This window comes from Falco rusticolus, chromosome 7 (assembly GCF_015220075.1).
Source record: "Falco rusticolus isolate bFalRus1 chromosome 7, bFalRus1.pri, whole genome shotgun sequence".
Taxonomy (NCBI): Eukaryota; Metazoa; Chordata; class Aves; order Falconiformes; family Falconidae; genus Falco; species Falco rusticolus.
Genome location: NC_051193.1, coordinates 12,364,470 through 12,381,218, shown reverse-complemented (window position 1 = coordinate 12,381,218; position 16,749 = coordinate 12,364,470). Strand labels below are relative to the sequence as shown.

At 42.1% G+C, this 16,749-nt stretch overlaps 1 protein-coding gene across 1 annotated transcript; it reads left to right on the top strand.

The window, feature by feature from the left end:
- The first annotated feature begins 11,676 nt into the window (after nucleotides 1-11,676).
- Nucleotides 11,677-14,535, top strand: BCL2A1 (BCL2 related protein A1). The gene is made up of 2 exons (XM_037395240.1): nucleotides 11,677-12,225; nucleotides 13,701-14,535. The coding sequence occupies exons 1-2, from the start codon at nucleotides 11,806-11,808 to the stop codon at nucleotides 13,803-13,805; spliced, it is 525 nt and encodes a 174-aa protein (XP_037251137.1). The 5' UTR covers nucleotides 11,677-11,805; the 3' UTR covers nucleotides 13,806-14,535.
- The last annotated feature ends 2,214 nt before the right edge of the window (nucleotides 14,536-16,749 follow it).

Below are 16,749 nucleotides of genomic sequence, written 5' to 3'. Positions count from 1 at the left end.
TTTTCTTGCTGGCTCCCATGCATCAAGCATAGTATGTCAAACAGTTTCAGATGGTGCTTGTTTTCTGTGCTTAACCAAAATCATACAGCAAGTTATTTAGCAGGGTGCACAGGGATTTAGCAGTAGGATTCCCATTAATACAACCAGACATACATGGCTAAATCTCTGCAATAAAATTTCCTTGCACAGAATTGCCTTAATAATCTTTTTAACTTAAATAGTTTGTTCTGTCTATATGGAGATGCTATAGACAAACTGAAGGTAAAGCTTCCCAGACTTTAATCGCTCAAAAGTCAATATTCCCTTTCTTCAGATTCCTCAAGACAGAAGAAACCCTGTGATGTTGCATGGCAAAAGGACAATGTGCCAAATTAAAAGCACTGTAATAGCTGAAACCAATTGCTATCAATCAGTCCTTTGCAGGCTGATAACTCAACTACTGTCTGGAAATAAATTTCTACAGATTCTTTAGGAGTCAACACTGACTGATGCAATCATTTACCCACGATAACAAGGGATAGCCTGGGCTGACTCAGCATTCTTCTTAATTTCAATATGCCAGCAGGTACCAAAATCTCAGACTTTAATGAAGGGGGTATGGGGACTAGAGACATCAACATTAGTTTGTGTAGTGTTAAAGATGACAGAATGTCTTGTCACCATATCCTAACTCATGGTCAGAAATACACCACCAGTGGAGGTGTTTAGCTGTAACAGTGAACTTTTTACCTATGATTTTGGTTGTTTAACCACTGAACTTGCTGCAAGACATACCAGTGATGCAGAACAAACTTTCACTGAATGTCAAACAGGTACCTCAGGGTAGAAAGACAGTTTACAACATTAGTGCAGCACCATTCCAATAGCTCCAGATTCATATGCAAGAATCATCTGCTGAAGGCTCTGATGGACAAGTGGGACTGATTTACAGTAAGGCAGCAAGAGAGATTTGCCTCTGCTATAGGGGTGGCTCGGCTCTTACATCACAGCTACTGCAGCGCTCCAAACTGAGACCCAGGGTATCAAGGACCGCTGAAACTGGTGTTTGTCCACCTTGATCTGCTGAGCACCAGGATGCAGCGGATCAGATTCTGCTTGATGAATAGTCGAGCCGTCTTTGCAGGAGGAGCAGAACAGGGGGAGGGAATGACTTCTGGGAGAAGGAACCCAACAGATGTTGCAAGGTAAGTCACCAGCACGTGTGAATCAAAGCACTCACTTGGGATTGTTGGATCCCTGCAAAACTATTAAAAGAAATGAAAGGACAAAGCTGTGGGGGATTTGTCTGGCTAGGAGAGCCTCTCTTAGCTCAGAGTTACGAGTTACACACAAGAAAGGGCTAATTGAAATTCTGTGGTTTGTGTTATCAAAGAGGGCAGACTAGATGATCCGATTCAAATAGCCATACATTTACCAGAGGGAAGGAACCTGTTTTGACCTTATTCACATCCCATTGCAACCTGGCTAGTGTAAATATAAAGCAGAGGTAAAACACTACCAGGTCATGGCTGCAGCACCTACCTGGAGAAATGACTACATGGGCTACAGGGCAACTGACCTAGAGCACAGCCCCTTTTTATGGCTGGTGGCTGAGAAATAAATATTGTATTTTTGCTTGTAAACTGAGCACACTTGGTCTGGACTCAGTGAGAGCCAATAATCCTGTGGCTTGGAAGTGATATTTTTACTGAGTCACTTTTCATAGCAGAACACCACTTTTGGTGTATTATTGGGGTTGTAAATGTTTGTCTCGGCACTCTTATCTTGTTAATATCACCAGGAATCAGGGACTATGTTTGCTAAGACTGAACCCTATTCCAGAGCATGAGCTTCTGGACGACACTCTGTTATCCAGCCCCGCTTCCTCAGAAGGTGACAGAAGTGTTCATAACTCTTTAGAATTGAGATGGCAGCTTTACAGGTTGGATCCTGCAGCTGCATGCTACCTCTGTCCACCCAGGAGGATGGAACTTACACATGTGCATGTGAGGCTGAAGGACAGGGCTTTAAACCTGCAGAAACGAAGAAAAAGGATTGGATCACATGGATGCCTTAAGATGAAAACAATGTCTCAAAGAGATACAATAACCAGAGACCCCCAATGCACCTGAAATGCCTCCAGATTTCACAAGAGGCCATGGTTAATGTAGAGAGCATTGTCTGGCAACAAATTACTACAATAAATCCCCAGTTATTTTCTTTGTTGGATATCCAGTTGGACACCACAAACAGAAAACCTGACTAAATCATGCCTATTGTGCTTTTACCTTTTAAGGGAGATTAGTTTCCATTAGATTACAAGTTAATTAACTATACATGTAGTTTGTCATTATTACAATTATTTCAAATTTTCCATTTCTAAAGTATTAAATACCGACAAAACTATTTCTTATTTTAAACATGAGATTTTTACCCTTTTATGAAAGCTATAATTTTAAAATATTTTGGATAGCTACACAACAAATGAATTCAGTACACTGAACACTAAAGTATCTGACCATGGCTGAATAGGGATCTAGTCACAAATTGACTATCCGGAAAAAGTGATTGGCAAATAACAAAAAACAGACTACAAAAGAAATGTTGTTCTACACCAGTTTCTCAATTATACAAAATTAGCTTCTATCTAAGTGGTTAAGCAGAAAAAATGTTTTCAGGAGCAAGTACCTTGGATCAAAGATCAATGCACAGGAAAACAAATTGCCTCAGACTGTGGTAACACAGTTTAATAGAATAATTTTAGAGCTAGCAAGCCATACTGGGAAAGAAAAGTGATTTGATAAGATCAACTTGATAAAACTGTCTTTCAGATTGCCTCACAAACACTAAATCTTTGATGACTTAACCAAAACATATGCCCAAAGAATTATGAGCTCTACATCTTTGGCACCTCTAAGGCAGATCTATGTTAGGTACAGTGTCATGTGGGAGAAAAAGGGAATTCAAGAGGTATACACACAGAGAGATACATCAAATGCCAAACCCAGTATCTCACTCTATAACATGCTACATTAGACTATGTGTTAAAACTGGCACCCAGGCCTGGCTGAGATCAAGGTCACAGCATGCTAGCTGCTGCACAAATAAACAGCTCCACGGACTTCCAACAAAGGATAGAAGAAAACAAATATTAGGGCTCTGACTCACACACAGATGGCAAATGACTGGAGCGATGCGCCTTTGAGTCAGCTCTTACCTGCTTCAGCTCCATTTGGCTTGTGGCCACAGACTTGTCATCATCAGTAGCCTGGGCTAAGACATCCCAGTACAACCTGGGCCAGCTGAGGCACACATGTAAACTCCCTATAACGTAGGGCTAAATACAGGCAAAACACACACACACCTGAATGTAATTTCCTCTATTTTACAAGTGGGGAACTGAGTCAGAGAGAGACCAGGAGTTTTCTCAAGGTCATATAGGAAAGCTGTGGTATAAGTAGAAAATGAAGTTGTGTTTGCTGAATCAGCAAATCTTTCGGGGAAACCCACCCAACAGATGGGGAAACCAAAACTCAGAGACTCGAAGGGGTCTGCCAAGCCATAGGACTACCACGTTTGATGCTGAGCTCTATGGCTCTAGATGTTGTGGCTTGCCACCTTTTGTAGAGGGCACTGGTCCCTGCCATGCATCCAGCTAAAGGACTCAGCTGTACTCAAGTGAGACAGCATCTCTCAATCCCCTGCAGGCAGCCAGAAAAATGAACTCCCTCTGGAACTGCAGTGGCTATTTATTAGCTCGGGAGTATAAGGGAGGGATGTAAAGCAAACTAATTATGTTTGGTGGGGGCTTTTGGGATCCGAGTTCTGAGTTGCAAAATAGATTGGGAATAGCTGTTTATTGTCAAGCCTCCAAAAGGAGATTAAGGGCAAAGGAGAAACAAGGATGTTGCTATTATTTACGTTGCTTGAGCACTGGCCATTGGAAGTGTGTTTCTCATTGAGTGATTAACAGTTAGCCAGCACAAAGAGCAAATATAAACCTTGTCTAACTCAGTGAATCCCATTCTCTCTGGTCTTCCTGCATTAAATTATGTGAAACCAGCTGTTTTATTTACTGTTACTCCTTAATATTGTTAGTCTGCTGTGATGTCATGTTTCAAAATCAGGAATAATGAAGAAAACATATGAGATGTTTAACTAAAGTTCTTTTCTCTTGAAAATCAATAACTTTAGGCTTCATTTAGCTCCCTGTAGATAGATTCACATCCCTGCACAGATGAAGTTACTAAAATCAATAGAGCTTCACTGAGGCACTGGGGGTCAGTCTGTGCAGAGCTCCTCTGACTTCATGAGCAAAGCACTCGCTGCTGGGTCCAAGCTTCCATCTGCATTTGGGTTCAAAAAGGTTTCTCAGCTCTAGAATACACTCTGAAAGCCCTTGATTAAGTCATTATGATGCATAATTCCCTGGCATGCCAAGAATCTAGTCCCAAATTGATACAAAGGCAAGTCTGCTAAGGATGAATGGGTATTCTGGGGTTTTATTGTGAAAACTCAGAATTACATACACCCAACTGCTGGTACGGAGTTTGCTTGCTGTTGCTACTGATAGCCATTAAAATGCCTCACAGATTAAATGCAATCATCCTCACTGTTGCCCAATGAAAGACCATCACTGTCCCAGTCCTGCTGTTTTGTGAAGCCACTGGGCTTTGTGTCGGCTCAGCACTTCTCCCCACGCTCAATGAGCTGGGGCAGGAAACCTCCTGGCTTTAATGGGTGAAGCACCCAGCACAACACGCTCCCTACTCCTGACTCCTGACTGGGGCATTTAGGTGTTGTTTTATTACCTATACCAGTCAGCACAAATAACTAAATGCTCTCTGCATTGAGATTATTTGAAAGGGTCTAAAAGAATTCAGCTTTCTGAAAGGCACAGCATTTTAGTGCCTGAGCACGCACCCGTCTTAGCATCATTACTAACACGCTTACAGGCTTAATTCCCTAGATGAACCGGGGGCTCTATACACAGCCATTGCAATGAAGTGATGGGCAAATGTAATTCAAAGCACAGAGCACTGTAAAATTACATGATTAAAAAAGGAGCTCAAAAGCAAATTTCTTTCTGCTTAGGTTAAAGAATGGCAGTAGGTTTGGATAACTAGTATGGTAGCATCAGCTCCCTTCACACTTACTTAATAGGACATCATTTCACTTAAAAAGATTGAGGGGATAGTATGACATGCTCAGACAGCACAGCGACAAACGTGGTATAAATACCTGGGGAGACAGATTAGTTAGCTATTTCTGCTCACAGCCTTCTCCTAGGAGCACAGAAATGCCATCTCAGCATGCTTTTTTGGAAGATCAGAATATCATAATAAACACAAGGATAAAAACATACCATGGGAGCTACAGCTAATTTCTTGCTATAATTTGCAGCAATTTGCACATAATCATTGTGGGTTTGAAAATTCTGCACAGTGCCAACAGCAGAGTGTCTGCTGAAATGGTGCAAATCAGAATAAGAAATGCAGTTTGGTTTATAAAACCCTCCAGAAGGGTGGTTTGGGATATTAGGCTCCCAAGTCCTTCCTTGCAGTTGGCTTATGCAGGAGATTTTATTCCACCACATGCAGTTCAGTTTCTTAGGCTATAGGCAGAATGAACGAGTTTCATACCAACTGCTTTTTGACTTCAGAAAAGTCCTACCAAACAGCAATGTAGTCTGTGTCTTCCTCATATATTAGATAAAGGGTTTTTTATTTTTTTTTTTTAAAAAAAAGCTATAAATAGTAGACACTAGCACTGTGTATTTCATGCAAATACACATTTGAGAAGGTAATAAAATTGTAATTTTACTGAATTAGGGTTCAGAAATGTGCTTTAATATAAATATTTATTTCCAGCATATGAAAATTACTGAGATCACATTACAAATTAATTTCCTTAAACATATTTTCTATTCAAAGATCTGGATTGATTATAACAGAGGAAACCATCTCTACACTATACATATGCATTTTTGTTCATTTTTATAACTTAAAATAATTCAAAGCAATTTGAAAGGGGAATAAAAACAAATGTGCCCCCAGACTGGAACCCTGCATATAAAACAAAATAAAGATGAGTTATGAACCTTCATATGAGTTATGAAGAGTGATTTATATTAGAAATACTAGTGTTGCTACAACCTTCTTTTATAGGGTCATCAACAGAGGGGATATTGTAAAAGGGGGGGGGGGTAAAATGATTTATTAAAAGAATACATTATATTCTATGAGAAAGTTATTTAATCTATGAATCACTACCACTTGACCCAGCGCAAGGGTTTCCAGTAGTAACAGTAGCAGATGCAGGGCCGGATTAAATGAGGGAGAAGCACAGAAGGAAGCATGCTGCTGGGAGGGCTGGTGCTGAGGACTGCAAACCTCTAAGGCATCCAGGTAAATCACACCTGGTGAAGTGAGCTTGCATCTTGAAGCAATTTATTTTAAAAACATGAGATACGTAAGCTTCCCTTGGAAAATCAAATAGTGAAGAATATAAAAGCATGCCTGACTTTAAACTGCCCTATTGAATAGCTGCAATTTTTTTTTGAAGGTACCTAAAGGAACTAGGCACCTATATCCTATTCATGCTCAGTGGGAAATCTTCACCTAAATCCTGTTCATATTTTGAAACTCTCACCCAGTGGGACTCTGTATGCTAAATATGAAATGCTGTTTTGCAGATTTTGAGTATCACCACCACTTAAAGTAGCTTTAAAGAAATGGTGCAGCTGATGTTGAATGCCTGTCTCTCCTGATGGCATTATGTCTTCTGAAGACACAGATCTGAACCAAAGCTGTACATCAGTATACAGATGGGCTTTGCACATGTTCACGTTGCACCTGCCACAGCAGAATGAACCCACAGTCAAGACCACCCTTGACCAGTGGGTATGAGGGACACACAGTTTAGGTTATCATATTGAGGCAGGAGCTCCTGACTTCTTATTTCATGAACACTCACAAAGACTTTTTTTTTTTTAACCTTCTCGAGCAAGTATTTTCAGCAACGAAGCTGGCTCCAGCAGACAGCGTTTCTGCTGGCATCTGCAAAATCTTGCAAAGCTTCTACCAAGACTACTTGTTCATGCTGCATTGTCAGGGAAGCTTAGGGAGCCACACGTGTCTATGGCTCGCTGCTGACAACTATGACTACTTGTTCAAATTCTCCTAATCCTAGATAAACACTTGGAAAGGCTTATGAGAATGTAGAACATGTGTCTACACACATGTATATGATGACACATGGCACATGCATAGTGGAGCAGTGTGTTTGGCTGCCCTCTTGGCTCATGATGATGAGAGGAGCTGGGATCCATAAGAAGCCACGTTGAGATGAGTTACCAGAGGAAATGACAGGGCAGCAGCTGAACCCTGAGTAACACAGTAACCTGGCCCTTCCTATAGTCCCCTTATGTCACTGGAGTGCTATAAAGCAGTCACAAGGTGAGCAGAATGGCCTTTCAGAGAATTCTTCTCATGCTTGGGCCATGGACAGCCACGGTGTGCATCTTCATATGATCCATCCTCCCAGCCTTTGCTGTGTGGTATTTTGGGAGCAGGAGAGAGCTTATGCCATATTGCTCAGCCCCTGGTCATTCTGGACTGCAGCACTGCTCAACAGTAAGCTGGAGTAGCTACTCGCTTTAGTTTATGCTGGGGATCACTTTAGCTCTCCAACCGGCCCAGAATACCTCAGCTGGCACAGAAGATGCAAAAAGAGCGACACCTTCCTGTCCTTCCTGGAGATTGTCTTATGTGTCTCTGAGATACCCAGAATATACGTCTGAATATAGAGAATATGGCTCTAAGCCTCTCTTTCAATCGCCGCAGATTTTCAGACCCAGGATCCTGCTGTTTTGTCTCCATCCTAGAAACATCAGGAGCTGGGCTGAAGCGTTTCAGAACGAACTGCTCCCAAAACTTCTTATGGAGATGGCCTTTCCAGGCTTTGGACAGGAGACTTGGTGCTGGTGGAATTCTTCGGGAAACACAATATCATGACTGATTTAGCTCATTGCCGGGGCTGGGTCCTAAACCCTGTTGTATTTTAGCGCGCCCTCCGTGCTGCAGCGCGGCCGGCTGCGACTAGGTGGCAGCACTCCACTGGGCAAACCGAGCCTCTGCCGCGCGGCCAGCCCACCGCCTCGGCTCCGGAAAGCCAGCTTGCATATTCCAATTTATAGGAAAGCAGAGGGTAAATAAAAGTCACCAAAACCTCCTGAAGTCTTATATCAGGGCTGTGCAGGACAGATGGAAAGTTACAAGTGTACCGAGCCATTCTTTTGCAATGAAGACCAATACCACGCAAAAATAACCCTGGTTTGGACATCAAAACAGGAAGAAAACCAGAAAAAAAACATGCAATAATTTTCTCAAGGCCTCAGACTGTTCCTCCAGACAAAGCTCACCGTTCCCACATTCACCTGGAACTGGAACAGCTCTGGCAAGGCAGATGCAGCATGAATAGCTCAACAAAGCTTTTGTCATTTTGGCTTAGTTTTGTCTCAAACACGGTGAGATAACATCGTCTCTCACAAGTCAATTTTATGAGGATCTGTCAACTCAGTTCCCATCTGCTCTGGAAAATAAGCCTTTTCATGTTAGGGTAGGATGTGGAGTCAAATCCACAGAGTAAAGATTTAAATTAAAGTATTTGAAGCCCCTTGCTATTGCCAGGTAGCCTGTTTCTGTTTCAAGCCTTTTATTAACACTTACAATTTATCAAAGACAAAGTATATACAGCAAAGAGGAAAATAAGGAAGAAGCAGTGCAGTGTATGAGAATGCAGTCTATGCAGCACTGAGGAGATAGAGCAAGTAGGAAGAAAAGCAGAGATTCATTAAGTTGTAAGTATTCATTTACAACAACAAAATGTGAATAAAGTCTGGTAGGAGAAAGGAAGGTGCTGCCTAATTAGGGAATGAGAATCAGAGTGTTAGAGTGGCACGACACAGGCAAGAGATCCCAAAGCTGATTTCTTACAGCGCTCAGAGTTGACCATTCAAGCTTGGGAAGACCGGGCTGTGCACTCTGGGCTGACCCTTTACGTGTCTCTATAGACCAACAAACTGTCGTTGCTACTAGACATCCAACACTTGGAACCGCACCCCCCGACGCATGCCATTGAAAAGCAAATGTGTCTAACATTGAAGTAGATAGAGCTGGGGCAGCTCCAAGAGCTATATCCTGAGCTGTGGTCACCCGTGTCACGCCTTGCTGAGATGTCTACTCAGAGCTGCCACGCTCTTCTGGGAGCCGAGCACTGTGCTTCACCTTGCAGCCCTCTAAGAGATCAAGAGACTGTAAGTGGCAGCATTTGCACCAAAATTGCCATGGCATTAACATTGATTGCTTTCAATAACGGTGACATATTCACAGCCTTATTTCATCACTCTCCTCAGAAACCTAAACGCTCCACTAATGAAGAAATACCTGCTTCTGCCTGTGCTCTGCCACTGTAGATGGTGAAGAAAACAAAACTTGTCTCCTTAGGTATTGTTCACTGCTCTCACATTCAACTATTACTTACATTCACAAAGACCACAACAAGCTCGTCATTTATCAGTGATTAAGGGAGTCAGGAGTGATCTGTAACTTCGCAGACTGTGCTATATGGTAAAAGGATTCTTGTGATTTTCCTCGAGTACCTCTCTTAGCCCTGTTTGTAGCAAGCATCTGACAGGAGGGAAGCGGTCTGGATAGAGCAATGCCTTCCCTCTGCCCCAGAAATTTCTGCCCAGATTTAGCTGAGTTGGGAAGAGTTAAGGACTGTCACATGCTTTTTGTTTGTTTGTTTGTTTGCATTCCTCATAAAATGTTGGCAGTTTGCTGAAATCACTGAACATAACAAAGGCAAAGCCAGCCTAACAGCTCTGCCAGAGCAGCAGCTGCAGGTATTGGATAGAGGACACCTCTGAACTTTCAAAATGAGCTTTGGTGAGAATGTTTATGTGTGTGGAGGAGGGGAGAGCTAGCGTCCCACCCTCAGCCCATTTCCAGTTCTAGCACCGCATCCCTCCCTGGAGGTAACCTCTAACATGAGAGCTTTTCCCAGCTCAGCACTGCCCTCCTAAACCCATTCTCTCCCGAAGGTGAACACAGCACCAAGCCACCTCTTTCTTTGCTTCCAAGAGAAAGTGAGGGAAATAGTTCCCTGAATCACTGAAATGACTGAAGTCTGTGCTGCGCTGGTGATAGCTTGAGGTTTCAAACTCTGCTGTGCACGGACCAGTACTTACCACATACAGAGGAAAAAAACTGAGAAGGAAATGGAAACTACCCCGAGCTACTCAAAGGGTTTCTGCAAAACTGTGATGTCAGAGCAGCAGCATACACATGGGGGGGGGGGGGGGGGGGGGGGGGGGGCGGGGAGGGGGTGGGTGTGTAGCTAGGATTAGCAATATGCTGACACCCGAGCTGTATCACACTCTACATATGTTTTGCTCCAGTACAATTAGGTGTCAGTGCTATCCTGACATTTCAGACTCAAGCCCTGTGCATGAAGCTTTGCTCGTCTTCCGTAGATCTGAGCATCAGGCAGCACCCGGGACTGGAAACAGGCTCGCTGCCATCCCTGGAGCAAAGAAGAGCTGTTGGTGTGTGGCGCTGGGGATGGCTTTTGCTTTCAGAGAAGGAAAAGGTCTGAATCAGAGGTGGCTAAGAAGCACAGGGATGAAGAAAGCAGGATGGCGAAAGAAAGGGATCTCCAAACATCACATAACTTGCTGCTCTGACACATCCTGACCCTTTAGCAAGATTAGGTTGCCTCAGGAGAAGAGCTTTATAAGGGAAGACTGGGCTGGACACACCTGCCCCTTCTGCAAAAAAAATAAATGCTTGACTGAAAATTTGAATCTAAGAGCAGTTGTGGTAGGTATCATGATACTTCGTTACCTGTCATGAAAGAGTCAGATGGTATCACACATCACTAGCTTGGCCCTGTATTTCCATCCCATGTTCTGACATGCTGACTGCATTAGCATTGTCTTTTATACTAATAATGTCTTTTTACCATAGAAGTCCCTGTGGGGGAAAGAAATCTTTGAAGCTACCCATTCAAATCTTCAAAGAAGGGCCTTGAGGAGCACTCACCGAGAGAGTGTGGGAAAGTCTGGAATAGGGATAATGCTACAAAGCTGGGTTTCCCCCTTTTCCATCCGTATTTGTACCACTGTGTTCCCACTTTTTGCAGTTGTGCAAAGCTCCCTGCGTGCTGAAGAAAGTTTATCCATTCTTCCATCCCATTGGATGTCTACCAGTTTCTTCAAAGAGTTGTGTACCAGAAATAACCCATTAACCTGCAACACAGATTAGTCCCTGGCAATGAAGAGACTGGCGGGGGGCGGGGGGCTGCACGCTCCTATAGCATACACTTTTTGGGCACTTTTTTTAAGCCAAACGCCTAACCTTTGCTAGCATACACCATCTGCAGCATTTTGCAAGCCAAATACCAAACCTTTGCTACTGTTACATAGCAAAAGTCCCTAGGAAATGCCAATTTATACTGGTAAAGAATGTGGTGAAAGCTGGTAGATTTTACTTGTGGAACCATACTATTCAGAGAAATAATAAATCACTCAAGAAGTCATGTTTCCTCCCCTTGAGCAGACACTTTTTCTTTCATTTCCGCTGTGACATATTCCACAGCCCACACAATCATTAAGTTACTAGGTTTTTACAGGAACTTCTGTGGTAAAAGCAAAAAAATTCCATCAAAAGCAGATGATACAAAGCTGCGTGCATGTCCTGTGGCTGCTCATTACTGACCCCGATTAAGAGCAGTGCACTGACTGCTCTCCGCATTTTGTTCTAAATGGGAACTGCGGAGTTCTATTACGTTTATTACTTAGCTCAAGATTATCTGCAGTATGTGCTTCAAGAATCACATCTTGGACCAGCCCAAACCAGGGTTGCTCATGTCTTGCGAAATATTGCATCTTCGCTGCAAGATCAAACCGAGGAGGCTCTCAAACCATTCTTAGACAAGATTGATATTACCTCTGTAGCTGTTGCCAAGAGAATTTTCAATGGTGTCATGGAAGAAAAATTTGCTGATGGAAATACTAACTGGGGACGAATTATGACCATATTTACGTTTGGAGGTCTTCTCACTAAGAAGCTTCAAGAGCATGGAGTTCAGCTCACTGGAGAGGAGAAGGAGCAGATTTCTTATTTCATCACAGAGTACATAATAAACAACAAAGCTGAATGGATAGATGCGAACGGTGGCTGGGTAAGTTTCTCATTTTCCACCAAAGTCTAGATTAGGAGATTTTGTTTAAAGGAAACTATTGTTACAGACACTGTCAAAAACATTTTATTTGGGGTTTTATTTGGTGGATTAATATTTGACATCTGGAATGTCTCCTTGAGACTTACAGTGAAAGCTGTGCTTCTGCTTTAAATAGAACAATGCTAAAAAACAACTTTCTTTTTAAAAAGGCACTTTCTGTACCTGTAACAGACAAAACCCTAGAGTTAGTTTGGAATGATAAGATCATAAAATAATTCAGGTTAAGAAAGACCTCAGGAAATCATCTGGTCCAGCCTCCTGCTCAAAGTACGTTAAACTGTGCATGCCATGACATTTCCCATTATTAAATCTAAAACTAAGTGACGCCCTAAGGTTAGTGCAGCAGTTTTGCTTCCATAGAGGAGCTGGTCCAAAAATACTGAAGTTCAAGGTAAGGGAAGAATACACAGCTGTGATCCTCACAGCTGAAGTCAGTAATTTTGCTGTGGATTTCAGCAAAGCCTTTATTTAATCCCCCAAACCAGTTTTACCTGAACAAATTTACAAGTAAATGCAATTGAGGTTAAATCTTTTGTTTGGACTGAGACAGTCCTAGAGCTTCGATCTATCAATGGTCAATGCTCAGAAAAGCATTTGTCAATATGTGGATTATTTTCCCAAGCTGTCAAAATCCCCTTCTGCCAGTGGGAGGGGAGGTCTCTTTTGCTTTGCGGAGTTTCATCACACAAGTATGTTTTTATTTTGTAGTTAGGGGAAGCTGAGAATCAATGACATTGGTGTCAGTTATTTCCCTGGTACTTTTTTCCTTTACCTATATGTAAATGTTACTTTCTTTTTCCACTCCCCCTCTCATCCCACTTCTCTTATATTTCCTATTTGCTATTACTTTTTTTCCCTCATTTGTTTCCTAGTGTCTTGCTCTTCCTTTTTTTTTTTGCTTGTGTTGATCCTTCTCTGTCTAGTAGCAGTAAAAAAACGTGATGGTGAAGTCATGGACCCTCGATGCATCAGATTTACTGTAAAGGCTTCTCTCTTCATCTCTTTCAAAGAGTCAATTTTATTTAAGAGAAGTATCAACTCCTGGCAACATCCTGTCATAATACCTGGCTCATCATAGTAGAATAAGGAGGCTTGAAGGAAGGTATTTCTATGTTATGCATCAGAAACATAGTACTTGTATCTTCCTTGAAGATGGGGGCTCAGATGATACAGTTCATTTTCTGTTTACACAGGGAGGGCACAGTCTTGACGTGGAGATAAAACATTCAGCAAGGTGCAGCTATGCTCAGCTACTGTTTTTAAAGCCCTATTCATCTCTTGGAGGTAGAGCTCTGAAAACCTGTCCCTCTATGCACAGTGATGCAGCACTGTTTGTCTGATACTAGCAGAGTGGTGCATTTTTCCTAAACATGCTATTTTTTAAGCCGTTCCTAACTGTATGTTCTTTTCCATAGGAAAATGGCTTCCTAACGAAGTTTGAAAGAAGATCACTACTATCTTTCTCCAAAATTACAGCCATGTTCATAGCTGTTTTTAGCTTGTTCAGAGAGTACTACTAAAATAAATGGACCTGCCATTCATGTAGTATCTAGATACTGCCACAAGCTTCATTGCTAAGCTTTCCTCCAAGCAATATTGCTGAGAAAGTATTTTTCCTCCATAATTTGTTTTTAATTTATTTGTATTTATTTTTACTAAATACCATGTTTAACATGCTATCCAAACTGCCAAACCTGAAGGTAAGGTCCCTCCAAAGAGGAATCAACACAGCATCATGCAGCAATTCAAGTCAACCTTTCCAGGACGGACTGCTTCAGGAGAGAGATCTTTCTCCACACCCAGACAGCTCTTGGAATCTCTGTTGCACCTCCATGAAAGGATGTTGTTTTACTGAAATACAATCCAATGGGTTAAGAAACAAGTTTTAATGTCATTTGTTTTGTAAATGAAATACTACTGTAATGCATGTTATTGCAATCTTTGTATAAGCAAGGGGTGATGGGGGTGGGGATTTCTGCAAAGAAAAAGGAAAAGCAAATTCCAACATAAAAGTGGGCACAAGTTACTGACACAGACTAATCAGTTTTTATGGGAAGAACAATTTGTGGAAGCTAGCAACTTAATAATGTGCACTCACTTACTGTTAATGCAATGGTACGTGTTTCTTTGTTGTATTTTTTTAATTGCTCATATCTACAGTGAATGTTCTTTCAGATGTGTCATGTAGTCATTTGGCTGAACTTCTTTTAAACTAGATGTTTTAAAATAGGCAAGCACAAAATATTTTTAAATGAGAAATTTGTGTAAATACACTAATATTTTTGAAAAATACATTAAAATATGTATTTTGAAGTGTTATGATTGGTCTCATTTCTTTCAGAAAAATTGGAAGATGGGAAAAGGTCTACCGGAGTAAGACAACTTTTAGAAAAGCTATCACAGTGCTACTGCAGAATCCAAGCAGTATACAGGCTTGACCTGAAGTCCATGGATGTCAAGACTTTAATTTCCCGTTGTACATCTTAAGTATTACCTGGTAGTTTGTATAAGAAACAGACAGCTTCTAACAAAATAAATTAACTGGATCAGATCTGATGACAGTAATTAGCGTTTTGGGATACACTGCAAAACAGCAAATTCACGAGTAGGACCTAGCAGACTTCCAGGATTTCATAGACTGGGAAACTACTGTTTTGACTCAAATTCCATTTGCTTTCAAAGGTTAAACAGTACTTCTTTGAGAATTCATTCTGGAAGGGTTTTCTTTAGCTGTAGTGACTCTCCTACATTAAGGAACTAAGGCTGGGTCTAACCATTCTTCTTTTGTAGACGTGCTGGGAGGTGAACCAAACTGAGGCAGCCATTGCCTGTGGCACACAACAGCATTATTCTCCGAGACAAATCCTCCAGACAATCAAGGCTTTATGATACAGCAGAATGAAGCTGCCTCCTTCTGGTAATGGGTTCTCCATCTTTCATCCTTCTAGTAATGGGTTCTCAGTCTTTCATTTTGACATAAGAGATTTTTTACAGTAAGAACAATCATTTACTGGAACAACCTCCACAGGGACTGCAGTAGAGCCCCTGTCACTGGAGGTTTTCAAGATGTGATTAAACAGAATGCTGGAGAGTTTCTAGGCTCCCTTTCCCATGAAAGGCTGCACCAGATGATCTTTCGAGATCCCTTCCAATCAGGTCTGTTCTGTGATTCTATGGTCTAATTTGGTGGGTTTAACTACAGAACACAGATGTTAACATTTGCTAGAACCTGCAGTGCACCTTCTCCCCCTCTCTGCACAGCCCCCCCCCCCCCCCCGCCCGCAACAAAAACAAGAAAGATTATTTAGCATGTATAGCAGGACTTTTGAGATAAACTTTGTTGCTGTTGAGGAAGACATGGCAGCATCCTGAGGGCAAGGAGCAGCTAAAGGAAAATGCCCACCTCCAGAACATCTATGGAAGTGTCAGAAATACATTGCAAAACATATTTTGACATATATTTATTTATTTGCAAAGTCTTCACTATAAGAACGGTAATTCTCGGTTCCTTTTTGTGCACTACTGTCTGCACATATTGTAGTGGCTAACACCAGTCTATTAATACCACATTAACTTCCTTTTACACTAAGCTAGTAACCTATTTTACACTGGGGAGAACAATTTTTAAATTAAATATAAAAGGCTAACCTAGCCTTTTGAAATTCTAGGTGACGCAATAACTTTGGAACTTGCTTTCATGGTAAAGCCTGGGTTTAAACAAAAGAAGCCTTGATTAGTAAATGTCCAGTGGGCTCCAGTTTATCTTCCCCAGGACAAAACCTCCATTTGCTCTGCATCTATGAGCAAGAAAAGCAGTGATGAGATGTATCACCCCAGTTCTAAACATAATAAAATACCCGAAAACAACAGGACTATTAGCTAAGTCTCATAAAGTAGTATAGATATGCTTTGTTGCCTGTCACGGAGTTATCTGTACATGACACTGAGTGGCATCCCAGGTCGCAGGACACAGCTGTTTAAGGGGTCCTTACAGCTGTAAGGTGATACACAGGACAGCATCATCTGCTTCTAGAGCAAAATATGAGGTCAAAGAGCTGCGGAGGGGACAGCTGACGGCTTCATCAGTGCACACAGTAGCTAAATTGAGATGTCATCAAATGCCATGTAGAAGAGATTTATGAAACTCTTCTACAGAAACGTCCCTTTCTGCACTTAAAGGTGGGTTGGATCATTAAATGTGTCGAAAAGGAGCCTCAGTGTCTCCCTTCGAACGTGGCTATGCCCTGCCACAGGCCTTGCGCTCACAGCAGCTCCCTCACGGCCCAGGCCCACGGCTGAGGCCGCAGGGATGTGAAACCCTTCAGTAGACGGTGGTGAAATATCCCGCCGAAATGTAATTTCCCTTTCTACAGCAAAATTAGGAAAGGGGAAATTCCTTGTCATCCACGCCGGACAAAAATACCGCCACGGCTGGGCCTTGCCGTGGGGGCGGCTGGGACCGGG

What these genes read in the sequence shown, in the direction of transcription:
- BCL2A1 (XM_037395240.1), top strand. Translation starts at nt 11,806, where the DNA reads ATGGGAACTGCGGAGTTCTATTACGTTTATTACTTAGCTCAAGATTAT. An exon ending in TAGATGCGAACGGTGGCTGG is followed by an intron (nt 12,226 to 13,700) that starts GTAAGTTTCTCA and finishes TCTTTTCCATAG; the next exon opens with GAAAATGGCTTCCTAACGAA.